This window comes from Lynx canadensis, chromosome A2, assembly GCF_007474595.2.
Source record: "Lynx canadensis isolate LIC74 chromosome A2, mLynCan4.pri.v2, whole genome shotgun sequence".
Classification (NCBI taxonomy): domain Eukaryota; kingdom Metazoa; phylum Chordata; class Mammalia; order Carnivora; family Felidae; genus Lynx; species Lynx canadensis.
The window spans coordinates 26034494-26059100 of record NC_044304.2 but is presented as its reverse complement, the minus strand read 5'-3'; the positions used below and the strand labels follow the sequence as shown (position 1 = coordinate 26059100).

Genomic DNA, 24607 nt, shown 5'->3' with positions numbered 1-24607 from the left:
TTGTGGGTTCCAGCCCCATGTCAGGCTCTGTGCAGATAGCTCAGAGCCTGGAACCTGCTTTGGATTGTGTGTCTCCCTCTTTCTCTGCCCTTCCCCCACTCACACTCTGTCTCTCTGTCTCTCAAAAATAAATAAACATTTTTTGGGGCGCCTGGGTGGCTCAGTCGGTTGAGCGTCCGACTTCAGCTCAGGTCACGATCTCGCGGTCTGCGAGTTCGAGCCCCGCATCAGGCTCTGGGCTGATGGCTCAGAGCCTGGAGCTTGCTTCCGATTCTGTGTCTCCCTCTCTCTCTGCCCCTCCCCCGTTCATGCTGTGTCTCTCTCTGTCTCAAAAATAAATAAACGTTAAAAAAATTAAAAAAAAATTTTTTTAAATAAAAAAAATAAAATAAACATTTTTTTAAATGTCATACTTTTAAGTTCAGCTTATAAAATTTCTTATTCTTTTCATAAGCCCAGGTAGCATTGCCAGATAAAACAGAAGATAGGATGCCCAATTAAATCTGAATGATTTAAAAGTCACATTTACCTAGTGTTTTTATTTGCTAAATCTAACCAACCCTATATTTGGCAAACTTAATTACTTTTAAGGGGTCATAGATCCATTTTCAAACATTTTACACTTCTTTTATAAATTTAATATACTCCATTTCCTTGAAAACTTCTTCAGTTGTCTGAACTAATGAAAAAGCCATCTTTTTAAATACTAATTCTTTTTTTTTAAGATTTTTTTTTATTTTTAAGGAGTCTTTACACCCAATATGGGGCTCGAACCCATAATCCTGAGATCCAGTGTTGCACACTCCACCAACTAAGCCAGCCAGGTGACCCTAAATATTAAGTAATTTTAATTAATTAAACTTATGGAAACATAGTTAACCCAAAATTCTCATAAAGGTTTCAGAACGGTGCATACGGTTAGTATGAAACCCTTAGTAAGGTTTCAATTTAAAGTCACGAATCTGAATCCATCCCCCTAATTGCACATTTTACGTTGGAATTAAAAAATTGTCGGTTAAACGGGCCAAAATCTCTCACATGTTACACGTTCATAAAATGTACGCATGTACAGATTCCTTCTTAAAAGTCACAAAAAGCATGTACCACACTTAGTTCTAAATCTTCTTCTCGTTGTAACATGCCTATTTGCCAGGCAATCACTACCATTTCCTCCAGAGATTTAAGGAGGCCTGTTATAGGCTCTAGAGAGCTTTGTCTCACCAGGAGCTCAGGAAACCATTATTTCCCTCCATGTGCTCTTTGGGGCTATCTCCTTAGCCTGCCTGGGCATGGTTGGTCAGAGATTTTGGCCAGGATGCTGACTGGATGTATGTTAGTTATATATCTGCACCTTTCTCTGTGGCTACAGCCACCCGCCCATCACTTCAAAGCGGGGGTTGTCCAGAGATCCCAATGCTGGCTTCCAATTCTCATTACCCACCTTCTTCACGGAAGAATTTTCCTTGCCCAAGTCTACAAATCTCACCGGGGCTTACAACTTGATTGGATTTTGCATTTCAGATCTTCTGTCTCCGTGTCCACATCTCCAAAACTCATTTTACTTAGGTCAAAATCCTACAGCTCTTACAAAGCCTTCCTTTCCCGGGTCATACAGCTCTTACAAACATTAAAGCAATATCTGGTTGAATCGTGGATCTTTCTAGGGGCTTTAACTGGCTCTTCATCCTTAAACTCCAAGCACATTTTCCTGACCCATTCTAGCAGGCTAGCAATTGCTGTTCTTGGGAACACACTGCTAGCATTTGGTGTATTAGACTATATACAGTAAAACTGCCTTAAAAAATTATGTAACTCAAACTAGACTTGACCTTAACAACGCCCATTGGGGCGATTAGAGAGTTGGAGCCTGGGTGTGTCCAGGGACAGCTGGCTGCCAAATCCCAGTGAGGACAGAAAGCCTGGCAGGATTTCCCTCCGGCCCCTGCTTCACTGCCCCCTCACAGAAGGTTCCTGCACCCCAGCTGCCCTCCAGGGTAGATGGCTTCCGAATTATCAATTCTCAGGGAAAGAAGGCAGATGGCATGCCACCACAGGACAGATGACCAGATGTCACAGCTGGCTCCCAGTTGGGATATGAGTGACTTTGCGGAGGATGGTGCCCAAATTACGCAGGCCGATTTCCTCACCAGAGTGACAAAAACAGGGGCTCCTCAAAGACTAGCCCCTTTTCTCCATTTCCTTGGGGAATGAAACCCATGATCTTCAGTTCCTCAGAGAAGTGAAAGTAGCAACAAGGAATCCAGTAATTCCTGTTATCTGCAGGCTTTATAAGTCAGCTGAGCCTGAAGCAGTGGCCTAGAGCCCGCACACCAGACACCGCTGCCCTCTCTCTGAAGCCAGAGGAACATCAGGATGCCTCAGCCGCCCACCTTCCTCCTGCTTCTCCTCCTTTCCACCGGCAGTGCCCTGGCCCTGAGGCTCTGCTCCTTTAATGTGAGGTCCTTTGGGGAAGCCAAGAAGGAAAACAAGAATGCCATGGATGTCATCGTGAAGGTGAGACCTTTTCCTGTCAGAAAGAGCGCCGGACCCCCCTCGTGCCCTCTCTGATGCGTTCAGACTTTAAGAGACTCAGGAGATGTTCCACTCAAGTTAGTCGCTGGGGTGAAGGTAGCAGCCGCCTTGGCATTTTGTCACAATAATGGCAGCAGTAATTCCAGTAACCACATCACCTCTCTGGGCTTCATGTCATCATCTGAACGTGAGGGTAATGCCAGTACCTCCCTGTAGGACAGTTTTGGGGAATGCTTGAGTTGGCACGTGTGAAGCCCCTAAAACAGCATCTGGCTCCCGGTTACTGAACGCCCCTGTCAGGCACTGCAAATACGTGATTTCCTTTCATCACCCTTAAAAAGGAGGATTTTTATCCCCACGAAGAGATGAACAACAAAAGGTGAAGTGACCTCCTATAGGTGGTGGGTGGGTAGGTGGAGGGGAGCTGGGAGGCCAGCCCAGCCTGGTCTTTTTACCCATCAATGCAGCACAGATTTTTTTGCTAGCTCTTTTCTCTCTTCTTTTCTTTCTTTCTTTCTTTTTTTTCATTCTGTTTTGTTGCTTTTCGTTTTTCTTTTTTCTTTTCTTTCTTTCTCTTTTTCTTTCTTTCTTTCTTCTACTCTTTCTTTTCTTTCTTCCCGCCTTCTCCCTCCACTTTCTTCTTCTTTCTTCTTTCTTCGTTTCTTTCTTCTTTGTGGTTTCTTTCTTTCTCTCTACACCCCTCTCTTCTTCCTTCTTCACTGCCCACCCCATCAACCTTTTCCCAACTATCAATTCTTATCTTTCTCTCCACTTAGATAAGACTTCCCTTGCACAGGGTGCCTGGGTGGCTCAGTCAGTTAAGTGTCTGACTTTGGCTCAGGTCATGATCTCATGGTTTGTGGGTTCAAGCCCTCTGTCAGGCTCTGCACTGAGCCTGGAGCCTGCTTCGGATTCTGTGTCTCCCTCTCTCTCTGCCCCTCCCCTGCTTGTGTTCTCTCTCTCTTCCAAAAATAAATAAATAAACCATTAAAAAACTTACATATATATGTATATATATGTGTGTACATATACATGTATACACACACACATATATACATATATATGCATATATACATATATACATGTATACATACATACACACACACATACGCATATATATATATATATATATATATATATATATATAAGACTTCCCGTGGGTATTATGACCAATTTCTGGAGGTCTGGAGATGCTGCTCACATTTCTTTAGAGTTGCTTGACTCTCTTTACCCTACAGGTTAATTTATTTTTGATGATGCTGGGAGCTGAAACCTTTCCCAGGGCTCTGTCTGGGTATTATCACCTTAGAAACCCCTGGAGGCACCAGGCTATGGTGGGAACACCAGGGGCTCTGGGGTCAGATCCCACCAGGCAGCTGTGTGAGCAAGCCCGGGAATTCCCTTCTCCTCACTGAGCCCCTGGGGCTTTCTGAAAGTGGGCCTTACACAACCTGTAGCACCAGTTGGCCTAGAGAAATCAAGGTAGAGCCCATGAGTGGGCAGGTGATCTCACATAGAGCTGCCACTGTTGGCATTAATACACAAAGTGGATTAGAGCAAGGACTGGCATGCTCTGCTCTTACTTACATGGTCCTCTCCCTGGTTGGCCCTGCCCTTTGGACAGCACCCAATGCCTTCCAGAGATTGTTGTTCAGCCAGAAGAGCCATGCCAAGCCTGTGGGAGCCGAGACTCCCTGGCTCAACAGGAAACTTTGACATACGAGGAAACTATTTTCCCTGCTTCCTCACACAAGGGCCCGTGGAACCCGGGTACCGACTGTGTTCCCATTACCTTCCTCACTTATTCTATCCAGGCAATGTCATCAGAGTCTTAAGAGAACAAAAGACTATCTTTTGTTCCTTGGTGATTCCATTATTGGGGGCTTATACTCAGCACCTCCCCTGAGCGGCTGTGTCCTACAGGGCTGACGGATGGACAGCCCATCACACCAAACACCAAGCATGTGAAAAGTCTTTGTCAAGGACTCCTTACTTTCCCCATTGTTGCAAGACCATCCTGTAATCAGAGGCCATCCCCAAATACCTCCAGAGCCATTGAGAGCACAAACAATAAAACCCAAACCCAGGCATTCAGGAAAGTAATATTTACAGGGGCTAATGTCTAAGTACCTACTATAGGCCAGGAATTTTATGTCCTTTTTTTTTAATGTTTATGTTTATTCATTTATTTTTGAGAGAGAGACAGCACAATCAGGGGAGGGGCAGAGACAGAGGGAGACACATAATCTGAAGCAGGCTCCAGGCTCTGAGCTGTCAGCACAGAGCCCAACGTGGGGCTTGAACCCATGAACCATGAGCTCATGACCTGAGCTGAAGTCAGATTCTTAACTGACTGAACCACCTAGGTATTCCCAGGAATGTTATATTCTTATTATGACATAGGTGGCATTGCCCGCACTTTGTAATCCAGAAAACAGAGACTCAGAAAGAAGTGACTTACCCAGGATTCCATAGCTGTTAAGCGGAAGGATCAAGTCCAAACATATGACCCAACCATATTCGTGGCGGTGCGTTTTCCTCTCTTCCATACTGGATTTATCACTTCAGAGACGAGCCCAGTTTCATCACGCTGTTGTCATTATGACCTTCATCAGGGAGGTTGGAGAGTGAGGGAGCCCTGCTGTCATCATCTTGGGTTTGCTGGCTGGCACCATGGGCAGTTTTCCAGATGCCAAACCCTGCCTGCTTCTGTCTGCTTCTTCAGTTTGTGTCCTTAAAGAGCGAAGTCTGTTCAGCCAACAAACACTCACTGAAGGTAGACCATGTGCCAGCTGCTCTGAGGCACGCACTGGGGATAAGATGGTGGACATGGGAGGCATTGTCTCCCACAGCACATGATAATTATGATTTCAGGATTGCTTACTGTATGCCGGGTCCTTAACATGCAGTATCCAAGTTCAGCCTCACAACCCCGCTGGTTGCATTTTGTAGACGAGACAACTGGAATTCAGAGAGGAGGAGTACATTGTCCTGGGCGTCATGGAGCAAGCGAGCAAAAGAACAAGGGCTTGGACCCAGGCCTAACTGACCCTCTCTGGGCTCTTTCCCCACCATGCTGGTTGCTCCCTGTTCAGAGGCACAAAAAAAGGTTTAATAGGCTTCTCTGGCCCCAGAGTGTTCATAGAGTTCTCCAGAGTGTCCCTTCCCTTCCCCCAGCCCCACTTACCACACCACTTGCTGGGAGCCCCTCACTACTGGCCATGCTCAATCCCTACTCCCTCCCTCTGTGAACAGCAGCCTCAGGAAAATCTTGAGTTTCAGGTTTGGGAGGGCCTTCTGGGGGCCTCATTCTTTGGAGCCTCATTCTGAGGAGATGGAGCCCGGCGGGGGGGGGGATCTATTTTTCCTGGCCTGAAATTGGTGCAGAGAAAACACACATCAGTGGTGGATTTGAAAACTGAGGAAAATGCTCACAATGTCATGTGAGATAAAAAAAAAAAAAAAAAAAAAAAAAGACCCAAACCGTGTAATAAATATTGCCACTGTTTGCTGAGCGTCTTTTCTGTGCCAGGGACTAGACTGAATGTATTATTTCCATCATGTCCTTTAATCTCTATGGCAACCCCATAAGGAGGGTACTGTCCCAGTTTACAGATAAGGAATCTGGCGGTTCAAGGAACATTCGTGACTTGCTCAAGATCACACAGCTGGTGAGCGATAGAGTCAAGACATGAATCCAAGGCCATTTGATTCGATGCCTATATTTTCAACTAACGGGCTAGTTATTCTGATGCCATTTTGTAAATATGTATAAGTATAGAAATCACATGAGAAGTGTCTGAGTGGTGGCTTTACAGGTCATCAGGTGATTTTTATAGTCTTCTACATTTTCCAGATTTTCTATAATAAGCAACATTATTTTTATAATTAGAAAATTATAACAAAATTATTGTTTTAAGTTTATTTATCTTGAGAGAGAGGAGTAAAGATCGGGAGAGAATCCCAAGCAGGCTCTCTGCTGTCAGGAAAATCTGATGTGGGGCTCAATCTCACAAATCTCGAGATCATAACCTGAGCCAAGATCAAGGAGATGTGGGGCTCCAGAGCGTTTGTTATTGAGGCAAAAGGGTTGTAAACAGGGAATCTAAAAGCTCAACCTTTCAGGGGCACCTGGGTGGCTCAGTTGTTTGAGTATCCAACTCTTGATTTCGGCTCAGGTCATGATCCCAGAGTTATGGGATTGGGCTCCAAGCTAGGCATGGAGCCTGCTTGGGATTCTCTCTCTCTCTCTCTCTCTCCCTCTCTCTGTCCCTCACCCCCACTCAAGCACACACTTGTGCTCTCTCTCTCTCTCTCAGAAACAAAACAAAACAAAACGAAAAAATAAAAACTCAACCCTTCTGCTCAGGAAAGGGAGTCTGAACTCTGGCCCATTTTTGTCCCGCGGCAACGGGTTACATTCAAAAGGGACCTTGGTCTCCGAGGAGGAGCAATCAGAGGATGTGGGGATCTCCTCCGTTGTTGAGCATAGTGGTCAAGCAGGGCTCCGCAGTGGATGATCCCATTATTCACATTCACAGGGTGTTCGCATTACTTAACTGCACTGAGGCAGAGTCCTCAATTATACTATGGGGATAACAAGACGGCCAACATCCAAGGACTATTATAAAAATTTAATGAGTTGATGACAAGAGCTAACACTTATAAAGCCAGGCACCACATGAGGCACTTTATATAAGACAATTTATTTAACTTATGTTAAATAGACTCTCACCTGTTACTTTTTTTTTTTTTTTTTTTTTTTTTGAGAAAGAGAGAGTGCGGGTGCAGGGGCGGGGCAGAGAGAGGGATAGAGAGCATGCGCTAGGGGGCCCTTGGGGGGCGGGGCAGAGAAAGAGAATCCCAAGCAGGCTCCATGCTTGGTGTGGAGTAGCTCGGTGTGGAGCTTGAAGCAGGGCTCAGTCCCATGAGCTGTGAGATCATGACCTGAGCCGAAATCAAGAGTCAGGCACTTAACTGACTGTGCCACCCAGGCACCCCTCATCTGTCATATCTTAATAAATATTGGCCATCATCTCCTCTCCCATAATTACTTTATCCTCAAGCAGTTTCCTTTTTTTAAATAATTTTTTTTAAGTTTATTTATTTTTGAGACAGAGAGAGACAGAGCATGAACGGGGGAGGGGAAGAGAAAGAGGGAGACACAGAATCGGAAGCAGGCTCCAGGCTCTGAGCCATCAGCCCAGAGCCCCACGCGGGGCTCAAACTCACGGACGGCGAGATCGTGACCTGAGCTGAAGTCGGACGCTTAACCGACTGAGCCACCCAGGCGCCCCGCAGTTTCCTTTTTTTAATAACACTTTAATTTTTTAAAGTTAGAAAGGTATCATTTTTTAAGTTAAAAAATTTTAATTTCTAACTTAATTTTATTCAGTTAAAAATGGTAATTATGGACTACTTTGAACATATAGAAGCATATAAAGAAGAAAAAAAATATCAGCTGTTACCCTATCACTTGAAGATAAGAGCTATTGGCATTTAGGGCATTTTATGGGCATTTTTCTATGCAAAAATAAATACATAAAACTGCATCCGGGGGTGCCTGGGTGGCTCAGTTGGTTAAGCGTCCAACTTCAGCTCAGGTCATGATCTCATGGTTCGTGGGCTTGAACATGTGTTCACAGCTGTCAGCTGTGAGCCGGCTTCGGATTCTGTGTCTCCCTCTCTCTCTGCCCCTCCCCCGTTCACACTGTGTCTCTCTCTATCTCTCAAAAATAAATAAATGTTAGAAAAAAAATTAAAAACTGCATCTGTTTTGCAGCATGGAGACTGCCCACCAGTTTTGTATTTTGCTTTTATATTGGAAGTACTTCACATGTTGTTAATATTCTTTCAAAACATGACTTTTAATGCTACATAATGTCCTATGCCATGTTTACAACATCTTTCATTTAATGCTTTTCTATTTGGGGATACTTAGGTTGTTTCCAAGTTTTTGTTGTGCTATTGCAATGCCTCTTCCTCTTTGATCTGTACAAGTAATAATAATAGCAATAATAATTTCGTGTGTGGCTCCAAACGCCTAGCACTGTTCTAAGTACCCATTTAATCCTCCAGCAACCTTGTGAGGGAATAACTGTCATCATTCCAATTTATAGATGAAGAAACTGAGGTGCAGAGAAGTAGTAGATATTTCTTTATAATAGAAGACCTTCCTCAAAGGGGGAAAACTAGGCCAAAGAGTAAGTATATACTCCAAGACTTTTTTTTTTTTAATTTTTTTTTAGCGTTTTATTTATTTTTGAGACAGAGAGAGAGCATGAACAGGGGAGGGTCAGCGAGAGGGAGACACAGAATCTGAAACAGGCTCCAGGCTCTGAGCTGTCAGCACAGAGCCCGACACGGGGCTCAAACTCACGGACCGTGAGATCATGACCTGAGCCGAAGTCGGCCGCTTAACCGACTGAGCCACCCATGCGCCCCACTCCAAGACTTTTGATACATACTTTAAAGTGCCTTCCAGAAAGGTCTGACACAGACCAGTGACTAAATCAGCAAGCTGGCTCGGTGGCAGGACCCAGCTCTCCCTGATGTTTTAACAGCATGGTAGGCTTTGTAGTCATAAGAACCCGAATTCAAATCCTGACTCTACCATCTATACTGGCTGTGTGACTTCAAACTTTCCACTCAAACACTCTGAGCCTGGTTTTCTCCTGAGGTTAGTGAGCCAATAATCATAGTTCTCTCACAGTGTTGGTGAGGCTTATGGTAGGCTCACAATAAATGTTAGCCCTTGTAATTTTTATTATTATGATTTTGTTGCCAGGTGAACTGGGGAGACCCATATCCATACTGGCACCTCTCACGTACTAAGAGCTTAAGAAATATTTATTATTATTATTATGGTGATTATTCAAGCAAAAAAAAACAAGATATAGGACATGTGATCATAGGCTCTGGATTCAGATTGCCTAGATTTGCATTCTGCCTTGGCCATTTTCTAGCTGAGTGACTTTGGATAGTTTACTCGGTTTTCCTGGAGCCCCAGGCTCCTCATCTTTAAAACAGACATAACTGAAAAGAAATAAACATTAAAAGGTGCGGGGGGGGGGGGGCTCCTGGGTGGCTCAGTCAGTGGTGAGTTCGATCCCCACGTTGGGTGTAGAGATTACTTAAAAATAAATTATTTTTAATGTTTTATTTTATTTTTGAGACAGAGAGAGACAGAACATGAACAGGGGAGGGGCAGAGAGAGAGGGAGACACAGAATCAGAAGCAGGTTCCAGGCTCCAAGCTGTCAGCACAGAGCCCAACGCAGGGCTTGAACTCATGAACCGTGAGATCACAACCTGAGCCAAAGTTGGATGCTTAACCGACTGAGCTACCCAGGCACCCCTAAAAATAAAATTTTTAATCAAATAAAATAGACATCAAAATACGACCTGCCTCACAAAGTTCTTCTCTTATTTCAGTGATGAAATTCATTACTTTAACAAAGCACCAATCCTATACCTGAAACATAGTAAGTGCCCAATAAAAGATTTTATTACTTGCAGTAAATGGCCTGAAACACCTGGGAATTCTGTCTTCACAGGTCATCAAACGCTGTGATATCATACTCCTGATGGAAATCAAGGACAGCAACAACATTATCTGTCCCATGCTGATGGACAGACTAAATGGGTAAAGACAGGGCTCCTGGACCTTCTGCAGACTCAACTTCAAGGACACCTGAAAAGCCTCAGGAATTGAACCAAGGGTGAAAGCCAGCACTCACCCTGACTACCAAGTCACATGACCAACACTGCCACACTTCCAACTCCATTAGCCAAAGTCCTGAGAACTTTCAACCAGCTAGTTTTAATATGATAAAGTAAAATAGAGGGAACAGATGAGGAGCCAGGACAGAGAGAGAAACAAAAGAGACAAGGGGCTGAGCTTAGAACTACCGTTATAAAAAAAAGGTTGAGTGCAAATATGAAGTTATGGTATGCCCGCAGGCTGGAATATGATGTAGCCATTAAAAATCATGATCACTACAGAATAGCTTAGAGCTAAATATTCCAGCATGGAAAGATGGCTGCAGTATATTGAAAACAGCAGGTTCAGAACCGTAGGTAGAGTAGCCCATTTTAGTAATCACATTACCCTATACATGAATAAGCATGTGTTTGAGTTTGCATGAGCCTAGAGGAAAGACTGGAAGAATGTGCCCAAACCATTAATAGTGGTTACTTCTGGGCCAGGGGAGTGGGTGTGATTGGAGGACCATTGTGGAGGCAGTCAGTGAAGAAATGCAGAATATTTACTTTTTATTTTATATATTTCTATATGATTTGAATAGCTTACAAAAAGTCTGATTTTACAACTTCAAAAAAAAAAAAAAACCCAAAAGATAATGTCCTCAAATATTTTTAAATTACGTTGGATTATATTTGTGATTTATATTCTTTCTCAAAGAATAATCAGCAAACCCACCCACCTGAAAATCATCCCAATGTGAGTTAAAAAGGCATATTCAAGGGGCACCGGGGTGGCTCGATTGGTTGGGCAACTGACTCTTGATTTCGGCTTAGACCATGATCTCCTGGTTTGTGAGCGTCAGCCCCGCATTGGTTTCCACACTGTCACAGTGCAAAGCCTGCTTGGGAGTCTCTGTCTCTCTCCCTCTCTCTCTGCCCCTCCTGTGCACTCTCTCTCTCTCCCAAAATAAATAAATAAACTTAAAATTTTTATTTTTTTTAATATTTTTTTAATGTTTATTCACTTTTTGAGAGACAGACACAGAGTGCAAGCAGGGCAGGGGCAGAGAGAGAGGGAGACACAGAATCCGAAGCAGGCTCCAGGCTCTGAGCTGTTAGCACAGAGCCTGACATGGGGCTCGAACCTACGAACTGTGAGATCATGACTCGAACTGAAGTTGGACACTTAACCAACTGAGCCACCCAGGCCCCCCTGTTATTATTATTATTTTTTAAATAAATGAATGGTCAATCCAGCGTCATTCAGCCTGGGAGGAAATCTTGGACACTCTCCTTCACACAGAGGGTCCCCTGGGCTGGTTCCCCCTTCTCCGGGGCTCATTTTCTCATCTGGAAATATGGAGTTGCGCTGAGCTTCTCCATTCAGCCTCAGCAGCTCTTCTCTTTCCAGATCTGATCTTTGATGATGGAAAAGGGAGTTTAGTGCAAGGGTCAGGCACCTACGCTCAACTCAGACCACTTGTGTTTGGATTTTGACTCTGCTATGACTTTGGGCAAGTTACTCACCCTCTTTGCACCTCATTTTCCCTGTGTATAAAACGGGACTGGTAATGGAACCCATCTTCCCGGAATGTGGTGCTGATTAAATCCTGCATATAAGTGGTTGGGCTGTGCCTGGTCTGTAGCAGTGACCAGTCAGGGCTGGTGGTGTCTATTACTAGTAAAAGGAAGCAAATTATGATGGCAAATGATGGTCCCGAGGGCCGCATGTAACAGCTGCCATCGGTGCCCTAACTACCTGCCAGGCATCCAGTTAATCAATTTACGTGTGCTATTTCATTCACTCCCACAACAGCTTTGTGGGGTGGGTACTATTACTGTTTCCCTTATAGCTGAGGGAACTGAGGAACAGAGAGAAGGGACTTGCCCAAGGTCACCCAGCCAGTAAATCGTGGAGCTTACCTTTGAACCTGGGTCATTTCTGACTCCAAAGCTGGTGCTCTATTCTGAACCTCCTGAGCTTTCCTTAGAGGGACTCTGGTCAGTTTTCAGAAGTACGAGGGGACAGGGGCTCTATGCCCCTCCCCACAGCCAGCCTGGATTGAGTCTTCCCACCCCAACTGGCCTCAGTTGTCCCAGGCCCCCTAGACCATGCCACTGATTCCAGGCAGAAGCAGGCCTGTTTGTCCCCTTATCCCTCGTAAGCCAACAGGAGCCTTAGTCACCTCACAGCTGAGTCACGGCAAGCATTTTGCCAACCCAAAGTTTGGCAGGCTAGATTCAGAACAAGGCCAACTTTCCCAAACTGGAAGCCCAGTGGAATCCAACGTCCACATTCCTCAGGCCCCAGTAGCCAGACCTGCCTTAGAATATGTATCTAGTGGCACCTTGATGGTTCAGTTGGTGAAACGTCTGACTCTTGATGTCGGTTCAGGTCATGATCTCATGGTTCGTGGGATCAAGCCCCGAGTTGGGCTCTGCACTGACACTGAGGAGCCTGCTTAGGATTCTCTCTCTCTTTCTCTCTCTCTTAAGATAGATAAACTTAAAAAAAAAAAAAAAAAAGAGTATGTACCTAAAGTCCTAGGAATTTCTGTAGGGCCTAGGTTGGGCCCTAAATGCTCCTTCTGCTACTAAACCTGAGAATATGCTATAGCTTAGACATGCCCTAGATCTTTCTGCGGGCAAATGGGTTAGATCGTGCCAGGAGCTGCCCAGGGTGAGTTATCAGCAGGTTTGGCAAACACATGGAAAGTCAAGTTTCCCTGGTGTAAATGAGGGATAGAGGTAATGGGACTTCACATCTGTATCGCCAGCCCCCAGAACATAAACAATAGCTGATCTGAAATCATAGTTCTAGGACTTGTGAGAAAATGCTTGAGGGTTTTCAGAGCAGGAGTGAATGTCCAATGAAAACGTTACTAGGAATTCTGCATATGATAAATGTTCAGCAGTAGTGCATGGACAGGGTGACCTGATAAGGTTTCCTCCACTAGGAAGTATGAGGTCAGCCCCAGCCATGAGCCAGAGTGAGATATGGAGCAGATTCTGGCCTGAAGCTTCTATGGTCTCAATAATGTCCCACAGGTGCAGGGCAAAGGGTGTGGATTTGGAGTATGTAGGATCTGAGTTCAAATCCCAGCTCTGCACCTGCAAACTATACAAGGTGGGTAACAACAGTACCCATCTTCTAAGGGTAAGAGTTAATGGCTGTCAAGATCCTGGAAGATGTCACATTCCCAGTCGATGGTGGCCCTTCTTATTAGACCCCAAGGTTATGATGAACGGTAACCCTTCTCCATGATGCCATTGGTGATATGGATACAGAGTGAAGCTAGGGGAACATGCAATAGGGGGATGTTTATTTTTTAAGATGCATAATGTAAAATCTCTGCATTTTAGAATTTCAAGAAATTCAAGAAATTCAAGAAAAGGCATAATGTACAACTATGTGATTAGCTCTCGCCTTGGAAGAAACACATATAAAGAGCAGTATGCCTTTCTCTACAAGTGAGTATAGCCTATGCTTCCTGGAATGTGGTTCACTTATAAATGATGACTGTGAATTGAATCAAAATGCTTATCTTTTCTTCAAAACCAAATGTTGACCTCTAACCAGTTCTCAATATTGATCAAAATAATTGCTGTCAAATTGACTCTGAAGCAAAGCGTTACCTCTTCAAACTAAAGAGTACAAGCAGCTTCCTAACACCTAATTTGTTGGTTGAGTCAGTGACTGCCTGGTCAGGAGGGTCAGGAGTTCTTTATCCTCCCTCATCAAGTCCTGGCCCAGGGATGGAAACCTGAGTTGCCCAGCATGGCTGTCTCTGAAACTTCAGAGTTTTGTCTTCTTCCTACAGTAATTTGTTCTAAGTCTGAACATTAACTTGTGGGTGCCCCAGATAAGTGGTACTGCTCAGATCTCCAGCTTTCAAAGGGTGGCCATGGAGAAGAGTAGATGGAGCCTTGTTCTCGGGCGAAAGATCCCTTGCAGGGCAAGAGCCTGCCTGGGGGGCTAATGAAGCCATGTCTCTGCTTCTTGAATGAAGACGTCAACTGACTCAGCTGGAAGTGCTTCCTATTTTTTCTCCCCTAGGGAAAAGCTACTGTCTGTGAAGAAACGCTACCTCTACCATGACTATCAGGCTGGAGACACAGATGTATTTTCCAGGGAACCCTTTGTGGTCTGGTTCCAGTCACCCTACACCGGTGAGACCCAAGGCGCCAGTAGTGAATAACCTCCCTGTGATCCCATGAATGGACAATAGCCCCAGATGTGAGCTGGGGTCCCAGGGTTTACGTAGCATTGTTAGGGAGGCATCAGACTTGAGATGGCCATTGAGAACGTCTGATACTTGAGTGTTAGGGATGCAGCCTGGCTTCTCAGAATGCCAAGACCTCCCTTAGAATGCACCTGAAGTCAGTGGTAACTCCACTCTTGTTGGAGCAGTTAGGCTGATGGAAATTATTTACTGCAATTCTTCAGTCGCAGTCAAGTATAGCTTCATTCTGAAAAATCGCAGTGGTGGCCAGCAGAAATGAACCCCAAACTAAAGTCTCCCTCTGCCTCTAGTAATGACATGGCAAAGTCCTCCAAGGACTGGGTATAGAGGGGAAATCCAAATGATTGCTCCCTTAACTTTGACAACAACTACACTTATATAAGCCACTAACAAGTATTGATACCTGATTAGTGCCAGGTTCCTGCAACTTTGCAACACCCTGCAGGTTAAGACCTAGGATTGTCTCCACTTTTACATTTGAAGAAGCCAAGGTTCAAATAGGTGGAGTCACTTGTCCAAGGTCACCCAGAAGCTCTTGACATGAATGAACAGGGCTGTAACCCAAGCCACTATCTTGGGAGCACATACTCTTAACCACAGTGCATCTTGAAATGGAAAGTCAAGAATTAATTTGATTTGCAGATTGAAGCTATATAGAATCCAATATCTTTTCAGTACCTACTACGTGCTATGGTCTGTTCCAGGCACTGACCAAGGCAGACAAAGCCCCTGCCCTAGTGAAGTTATATTGTAGTAGGCAAGACAGATAATGACCAAATAAATAAATGTATGTGAGCATGTACCCCCAAATTTATACTACACAAATATAAACACCCTGAACGATGAAGTTAACTATTCCCACCCTGGCTAATTAGTACTTCAGGAAAACCAACATGGAAGAAAGGTGGAGGAACTTCCAGTAGAAGAAGAGAAGGATCTGGGGGCTATTTAGGACAGAAATGCACGTCAGAGAGCATGTGTAATAGCTTCATCGTGCACACAATTCACACTTAGCTGACCAGAGCAGTGTTTGGAGAGCACCCTGCCCCCCGCCCCAAGTGATTATTTCTTCTCCGAGAGAGTCTTCAGCTACACACAGCTAAACATTGCTAAACAAACCTGTTTGTCTTGGGCCTCCACCTTTTCACCCTTCTCTATCTCTCCTCCCCTAGGATGGCACTTCAGCCATGCCCTGTTTAGAATTTTTTTTAATTTATTTATTTTGAGAGAGCGAGGGGGAGGGGCATGGATGGGGAAGGCAGAGAGACCTAGAGACAGAATCCCAAGCAGGCTCTGCTCTGTGCTGGCAGCGCAGAGCCCAATGCAGGGCTTGAACTCACAAACCATGAGATCATGGCCTGAGCTGAGACCAAGAGTTGGACGCTTAACCGACTGAGCCACCCAGGCGCCCTCCTGTTTGGAATTTTCTATCTTGTACAAGGAAACATTATGTCCCCTGTATTTGAGATTAAAGATAGAGTTAGCCATTCATCTATCTTTTTTCCCTTTTATTCATTTACTCATTCATTCATTCATTCATTCATTCATTCATTCATGTATTCAATCAATAGTTTTGAGAATCTCCCATGTGCCAGGTGCTGTGCTAGGTGCTGGAGCCAAGAGGGTGAGCAAGACAGAACTCAGGTTCCAGTGGGCCAAACTCAGAAGCACAGCAAGTAATCTCAGGGCATGAAGGAAATACAAGCAGGGTGCATTCCATAGTGGGGTGAGGGACCAACCCAATTTAGGTGACATTGGGTTGTGACCTGAAGAAGCCAGTCACAGAAGACTGGGGAAAGGGCCATTCTGAGGGGAGGTGCCAGTAAGCTCAGAGGTGGAAAGGAGTTGGGATGTGTAGGGAGACCAGAGAGAGGATGGGGGGTGGAGCGAGGCCTGAGAAGAGTGAGAAATAAGGCTGGTGGGTAAGTGCAGGGTCCTGGAGAGAGGCTGCAGGCTCTGAGTCCTGACTTTCCATTGTGTGACCTGAGCAGTGATTCTCAACAGCCCCTAGCTCCCGAGTAGGCCTGGGGACCCAGGCACAGGACAAGGGAAAGCCAGGGGAAGAGGCATTCAGAGCACAACAGCTCCATTGCCAGGTGGGCGAGGCTCAGTTCCAAGGCTCCCTCTGTCCCTCCCGGTGGGGGGAGGTTTTCAGATATTTCACAAAAGACCACTTTCTTTTTTAAATAATGTTTGGGTTTTTTTTTTCTTGATTACAAAAGAAGCATAAACTAACAAGCCTCCTTTTTTTTTTAATTAGAAAAACTTTTTTCTTTAGTACAAAAGCCAAACAGGCTTGACTTATTAGTTTTTAAAAAGTAGAGAATATAATTTTTCAAAAAATGAGAAAATAAAAACACCCACAATACCAGCAAGCAGTACTATCTACTGGCTTTCTCTTAGCTCTGCAGGTGAGTGGGAGACAAGAGGCTTTCATGTACTGAAAATGCCGGCCTAATCGTCCTAAGAACAGTCACATCTCAGCCACCGGCTGGACCCTCTAGAAATGAGGGGACCCAGACAATGCAGGCTGGGCCTTCTAGGGGGACAGTCTGTTTCCCTTCAGCAGTGTTCATGGAACCTTCCTCTGTTCAGGGAAGTGTGTGACCTCCGCCTCTTTCCTGTTCCTCAGTTGTCAAGGACTTCGTGATTGTCCCCCTGCACACCACCCCTGAGACCTCCGTTAAAGAGATTGATGAGCTGGCTGATGTCTACACGGATATGAAACATCGCTGGAAGGCGGAGGTGATGAACCTCTGTGTCTGTTGAATTCCTGTCTAGCAGAGGCAGAATGTGGTTCTGGGGAGGGATGAGGGACTCCCCAGGAGGGTGGGGGGTGGGGCAGGACCTGTGCAGACCCCCACTATTTTAGAGCCTCATTTTAGGCCTTACCTCTGCCTTAAATACCCTTCTTGCTAAATTTGCCTGGGTACTGTCCACGTGGGTCTCAGCAATTCGTACACTGCTCCCCTAATAATGGCTGCCCCAAATCACTGGGTGAATAGCTATTGCCAGGCCACACTGAGGCTGAAAATGCACAGGTTGATTTAATCCTCCCAATAACCCCATGAAGTAACTACCTTTCTCATTCTCACTCTGCAATGAGAACAGTGAGACACAGAGGGATCAAGAGTCCTTCACTGCAGGTGATGACTCTCAAATTGGTTCATGAAAGGAAGAGCAATTTATTGGTTTATGTGACTAAAATGTCCAGAAGTAGTTCAGGCATAGCTGGATCCAGGGCTCAGACAAGGTAATCAGGACTTGGCTTGTCTGTTTCTTTCCATCTCTTTGCCTTCCTTTCCTCTGGATGGGCTCCACCCTTGGGAAGGGAAGATGGCCACCAGCAGCTTCCAGACCCAGTGGTCTGAGACAGATTTTCTGTGTCACAATACAATAAGTTTCTCAGGATTGGGTCCCATTGGCCCTGATTGGGTCATTCATCCATCCCTGAACCAACCACTGCGATCAGCTCTGGTTAAGAAGCTCTGATTTGTTAAATCAGTGTGAGCTTCAGCCCAATCTCACAGACTGGGGTGAAGGAGGAAAGTAGTTTCCCAAATAATCAAGGGGTGCTATTCTCACAGAAAGGGAATACATCCACCATCCGTCTCGGCCTCATCTGGAAAATGGGGATGTCACCCGCTGTGGCTATGAGGGCCTGTGAAAGCTCTTGGCAAATATGGAAGTGTTCCAGAGGGCCCTTCCTCATTCCTCTTTCCTCCTTTTGGGATGTGACTCCAGTGACCTCCCCTTCCCCCCTCCTCAGTTCCACTGTTCAAACTGCAAAATGAGTCAAGGAAAGTGTGGACACAGAGCTAGGACATGGAGAGCACCAGGTGTGTAATTCATTGCTTATTTGTAAAAAGCAAGACAAGAGAAAGACTCATTCATTCCTAAAATTCTGAATTCATTCATTCACACAAGAATTTACTGAGCATCCATTACATGTCAGGCACTAGGGAGACATCAGTGGCACAAGAGTGAACAAGAGGGCCATCTTGTGCTGAGGGCCCTTCAGTGAGACAGATCAGGATTTAATTCTTGACTTTACCACTTGAGCCAATAAGTTGAGTGGCCTAGAACTGGTCACTTTATCCCACTATCCTGTTTCCCTTCTACCTTCTAGTGTTTATTGTGAGATTTAATTTAAACTTTATGAAACATTTAATGCTTGGCCTGACAGGCGGTACATGCTCAGCAAATCATGCCTATAACAATAGGAGCTGGTGGTCACTCGGGTTAAGGATGACATTCTGACCTCGGCCGCGCCCATCAATCTCAGGGAAAACCATGGTCTCTGAGGTCAAAATAAAATGTTTTTGAAGAAAACTCTAAAGTCAGCAACAGCCCCAAACAACAGCGCCAGCAAGGAAATCTGACGCTTCCTCTGGATTGAGGAATATTAAAATTCTGTTCCAAGAGCTCTGAAGGGAAAACACTTCTAAGACAGGAGGTGCTGCTGGTGGCCTCGGGGCAGGGGTGGACAACTCACTCTGTCACCTCCTTCCTTTCAGGCTCTTCCTACTTCCTCAGTAGACAGAATTTCCACAGGAGTGAGTTCCCAACTTCCAAACAATAGGACAGAAAAGCAGGGTGCCAAAGGTGTCAAATTAGCCACCCAAATTCATCTGTCCTGCTCGGAAACAAAAGGCGTTGATACATCCATATGTTTATCCTCTACAGTAGTTTGAGCCAGAGAGATTTGAGGGAGATAAATGAGCTGGATTCTTTGATCCCCACCTAACTCCACAAGCTGAATTAGAGGGACACAGTGACTAAGAACAGGAGGGAAGGGCCACAGCAAACATCCTCCTTCCCATTGAGAACACCTTCCCTTGTACGTTCTCCCCTGACAAATACTCATCAAAACTGTGACTCAGTTTTAAACTCTAAAAAAAAAAAAAAAAAAAAAAGAAAGAAAAAGACCTTATATTACTTTGCCAAGTGCAGCCAAAGACTGGGTGACTTAAACAACAGAAATGTATACCCTCACAGCCCTAGAAGCTGGATGTCTAAGGTCAAGGTGTTAACAGGGTTGGTTTCTCCTGAGGCTTCTGTCCACGGTCTTCCGTCCATGTCTCTCTGTGTCCCAATCTCTTTTTATGAGGACAGCGGCCATATTGGATTAGGGGCCACCCCTATAACCTCATTTTACCTTAGTCACCTCTTTGAAGGCCTTTCTCCAGATACAGTCACATTCTAAGGTATCGTGTGTTAGGACTTCAACATACGAATTTGTAGGGGTGGGGGAGGGCACAATTTAGCCATAACAGACCCCGTTGTTTGCTGAGTATGGGAGGTGGGGCCATTGCTAGCAGTTCTGAGCAAAAGCATTGGCAATAATACACACAAGGTGACGGTTCCAAATAATGTCTTTCAGAATTTCATTTTCATGGGTGACTTCAACGCCGGCTGTAGCTATGTGCCCAAGAAGGCCTGGAAGAACATCCGCTTGAGGACTGACCCCGGGTTTGTTTGGCTGATAGGGGACCAAGAGGACACCACAGTCAAGGAGAGCACCAACTGTGCATATGACAGGTAGGAGGCACCTGCTGACTCCAGCCAGCCCATCCAGTGCTTGGTATGCATCAGGAAAGGTGCCTTGCTCTGGGCGGAGGAAGAACCTGGCTTGCAGCGCTGAGTCAGTTAGACTTCAGGCCCGGCCACTGAGTACTTGTGCAGTGTGCAAACTGCATGGCCGTGTCCGGGAGCCCTGAGCATTGCAGCTTAACTGTGGCTAGTGCAGGCTTTGGTGTCAGACAGGTCTGGATTCAAATCCTGCCTCTACCATTTCATGTATCTGTGCATATGTCTGTGTTTTTGCTTCCTCATCTGTAAAATGGATATTGTAGTCATGCCTCATTCATGGAGCCACGATGAGGATTAGATGAAGTAGTATATGTCTTCTCACACAATGCCTGGCATATGGTAAGCGTTCCATACATTCACCAGCTGTTAATCATTTCATCACAAAGACATACCACAATGCATTCACTCAAATCCCCTGTCATTGGGCTTAGGTTATTACCAAGAGTTTCCTGGTAGAAGCACTGCTGAAGTGAACATTCTATACATGTACTTTGTGCATATATTTATGAATTGCTCAGGGTAAAACTAAAAATGAGACGAGTAAGTAAAAGGGTATTTACTTTTTTTTTTGTTTGTTTTTTTGAGAGAGAGGGTACAAGTGAGAGAGGGAGAGGGAGACGGAGAGAGAGAGAGCAAGAAGCAGGGCTCACCTGGAGCGAGGCTCAAACTTATGAGCTGTGAGATCATGAGTCAAAGTCAGAGGCTTAACCGACTGCGTCACCCAGGCACCCAGGGTACTTATTTTTTTAAAACTTTTGCTACAGGGGTGCCTGGGTGGCTCAGTCAGTTAACCCTCTGACTTTGGTTCAGGTCATGATCTCACAGGTTCGTGGGTTCAGGTCATGATCTCACAGTTTGTGGGTTCGAGCCCCACATCAGGCTCTGTACTAACAGCTCGGAGCCTGGAGCCTGCTTCAGATTCTGTCTCTGTCTTTTCTCTGCTCCTCCCCTGCTTGTGCTCAGTCTCTCAAAAATAAATAAAATGTTAAAAAAGAAATTAAAAAAAAAACTTTTGTTACATATTCCTAAATGCAAACACATACCTGTAAATAATAGCATTCTCCGGGCTCCCAGTTGGCTCAGTGAGTAGAGCACGCGGCTCTTGATCCCAGGGTGTGAGTTCAAGCCCCATACTGGGTGTAGAGATTGAATGGAAAAAAAAAAAAAGTAAATGATAACATTCTCTCACAGTTGTAACATCTCCCTGGGGAATTTCAATCAGCTCTCACTTTTGTTTCTTAGACTGAGAGGTGGGGAAGGCACTTGAATTGTGTGCATGTTCATGATCTCCCCACCCACAGCAGAGACCGCAGGCTGGGAAATCCGCTGTGACCGCAGTTCCCAGAGCTCAGCCTGCCTCCGAGGAAGCAGGAGACGGCTTCTGCCAGAAGACAGCTGTTCTCACTTCTCTAGTTTTGAGGTCTGGCTTTCATTTCCATCCATGACCTCCTTTGTTCCTCTCGGAGCTTTCAGGGCTGGTGTGTCCTTTGCAGAAGTCACTGCTCCAGCTCTCAAGAGTGGAAACAGCCCTAGCACTGGGGAAAGCGGAATCAAGGCAGAAGGGTTACAAGAGGCCGAGCTCGCAGGTGCCTGCCTCCTCTCTCTCACTTTGACCCGTTGCCAACAAAGCTGGTTGGAGTAGGCCACTCACCCGCCAGCCTGTTCACCCACCTGCCTACTCACATGCAGTTGTGCATTGACCGTGGGCAGGTCAAGAACCTTCTGCACCCCTGACCAACAAGAGGGAGGTGATTGAAAATAATGAAGCAGAGAACAGTGAATCACAGGGAAAGATGTTCACGTAAGATTGGGTGGGGTGGGGGAACAGGTTAAAAAAAGATGTTTACTGAAAGAACCTCAGTTTTGTACACATATATGCCAAAGGATGGCAGGATTACATGTGCTTTTTTTTTTTTTAATTTCTCATTTTGCTGCTCTGAATTTTCTGTGTTTTCTGTACAAGCATATATCTTTTAGGGTTTTTTAAAAAGGCATATAAATTTCTAACAAGGAGAGTAAAATGAAATGGTCTCAATTCCAGTCTTCGTTCCGTGTTCAGATATTTATTGAACACCTCCCATGAGCTGTGCTCTGCTGCTGGACACAAAAGATGTCAAGAGCTGGCCTGTGCCACGCCTCGGGAAAGACTTCAATGGCCTGCACACATATGTAGGAGTCAGAAACGGGGGTCTTAACGATGTTGCTCTCTACTCTCTGGGTCTGAAGGATGGCTCTTAGAAATCTCCAGCTGAAGGTGAAGAGTTCACTTGGGGACTGAATTCAAAGTTAACCCCGGTGGTATGGTAGCAAACACAGGAAACCAAGTCACAGGTCGGAATCAGGGAAAGCTTGGTGGAGAGGCATGAACTGGCAGTTCGACTCACCTTGTCCTTGTTCAGTCAGGAGCCATGCAGACCCCAACTCATCACTCCACCTGGGATACATTAGAGTCCATGTTTCCCAGACTCATTTAGCTACCGTGTTCCCGGTGTTTGTTATCACCGCAAAGCAACCATACTATGGTTTTTGTCTGTATTTGTCTTTAAGTCCATTCATTTCTAATGAAATAAATTAATTTTTAAAGGAAATTTCATGTTAAGGTGAGAAACAATATCCTCTGTCGTAAATTGAAAATAGCTAAAAATAAGCCCTGTGAAAATCAAACCATGTTAAATTCTGCCTTAGTTCTCTCACTTGCAGAATGCTTGGTGACTCCAGCTTGCTCAGTCTTGGTCAAAATGGGAGCTTAGGGGGTTATTAAAGATAAGCCAGTACCTTTCTCTATAATCAAATCAAAAAAAGTGAAAAATAACTGTGAAGGGAGAAATATTCTCACTATGCAAGTCATCGGTACGTGGTGTGGTGTCCACGTATCATTTATAATCTTCTCCTCCACCATCAGGGCTAACTGCCCACACAGGGAAACACTGTTTTGGAGCCCATGGGGCCACGGCAGGGCTTGGTCCCATTTCCCAGTCTGAGGCATTGTCCTAAGGGTCACCAGGTCTGCACTTTGAACATCACTCGGAAGAGCCAGGCTGCTCGGTCCATTCCAGACGTCAAACAGGAAATTTGGTTGGTCTCAGAAATCAACAAGGTGGATTAATGTGACTGTCTTCCCCCCCCTTCTCCAGGATCGTGCTTCGAGGACAAGAGATCATCAGCTTTGTTGTTCACGGATCAAACAGAACCTTTGACTTCCAGAAAGCTTATGGGTTGACCAAAGAGGAGGTACAGCTGCCATCTTGTCTTTCTGTGCCACTGTCCTGGGAAGATGAGTTGGTGTCACCCTTTGAGGCCACCACCGGAGACACAACACTGGGCCATTGGACCTTGAGTCTCAAAGCCCATGATTCTGTGACTTGAAGACCTGTCTCAATTTCTGATTGAGCTGGTCCAGGGATGATGCTCACCAGTGTGTGTTCTGTTGGGTGACTTTAGGCCTTTTGTCTTCCCACTTTGAACCTGAATTTGTTCAGCACTAAAATGAGAGTCTCCCAATCCCCAAATTTATCTCCTTTTTCTCTTTATAGGCCTTGGATGTCAGCGACCACTTTCCAGTTGAATTTAAACTACAATCTTCCAGGGTCTTCGCCACCAACAAAAAATCTATCTCTCCAAGGAAGAAAAAGACCCGTCGCTCCTAGATACAAGAATGCCATTTTATTAACCATTTCTTGCTTCTAAATAAAACAGCTTTCACAGGTATGAACTTCTGCCTGCACTCAGGAAACAAGTCTGGTCCAACTGCTTTCATTTTTCAACTTGAATTTAATCTGACTTGAGTCAAATTGGGAGGACAGTCTTCTCTTACCCTTCTTGGGCTCCTTCCTCCCCTGACTTACCTAAAAGGAAACTGGGGGATTTTGCAGTCTAAAAGGACAGGCTTCACGTCCTGAGAAAGGCCAAGGCCCCAACTGTACCCTAGGATTTGGGCAATTATCTGTTTGAGGAATCTGTCCCCTCCCGTTCGAGGTCAGGATGGTGATCGTGTCTCACGGGGATGAAGAATGAAGGCCATCCCACCTGGCCTCCCTGCCTCCAAATTGTCCTCCAACTCAGCAAGCCCAGTAACCACCAGTGCCATCCTTTGAAATTCCATTCTGACCACAGCCCACTTGCATTCCCAGCCCTGCTTCAATACCCTGCGGGGGCTCCCACCACCATCTGGAGAGAGCCCAGAGTTTTTGGATGCCCACAAGGGTCTGTATTTTCTGGCGTAACACGTCAGCCTCACCTTCATCCCATCTTGCACTCTGTGTCCAGCAGGACTGCCCCTTCCCTGCATGGCCCCAAGCCTCCCTCCTCCTGGGCTTTGAGTAGGCCAGTTGGCTGGCAGAGGCTCAGGGTTTTGTTATCATTCTGCAACCAAAGAGTTACAGAGGAGTCCTGCCAGCACCATTTTGCCTGTATCCATGGTGACCATTCTTGTTTGTTTCACTTCGCTTTCCCTTACATTGCTTCTTTTGTTCAAGTGGTACCTGAACAAGGCTAAATATACGAGCAGTACCAAAGAATAAGCAGAGACAAGAAATG

The 24607-nt window shown here is 45.4% G+C and overlaps 1 protein-coding gene across 1 annotated transcript; it reads left to right on the top strand.

Annotated features, from left to right (window-relative positions):
• The first annotated feature begins 2230 nt into the window (after nt 1-2230).
• Nucleotides 2231-23804, top strand: DNASE1L3 (deoxyribonuclease 1 like 3). The gene is made up of 8 exons (XM_030307092.1): nt 2231-2514; nt 10088-10176; nt 13599-13706; nt 14293-14405; nt 17112-17224; nt 19863-20020; nt 23206-23302; nt 23605-23804. The coding sequence occupies exons 1-8, from the start codon at nt 2374-2376 to the stop codon at nt 23716-23718; spliced, it is 933 nt and encodes a 310-aa protein (XP_030162952.1). The 5' UTR covers nt 2231-2373; the 3' UTR covers nt 23719-23804.
• The last annotated feature ends 803 nt before the right edge of the window (nt 23805-24607 follow it).

Bases quoted from the DNA above. Each gene is read 5' to 3' on its own strand.
- DNASE1L3 (XM_030307092.1), top strand. From the start codon at position 2,374: ATGCCTCAGCCGCCCACCTTCCTCCTGCTTCTCCTCCTTTCCACCGGC. The intron at 2,515-10,087 runs GTGAGACCTTTT...CTGTCTTCACAG, and splicing joins CCATGGATGTCATCGTGAAG to GTCATCAAACGCTGTGATAT. The intron at 10,177-13,598 runs GTAAAGACAGGG...TCTGCATTTTAG, and splicing joins CTGATGGACAGACTAAATGG to AATTTCAAGAAATTCAAGAA.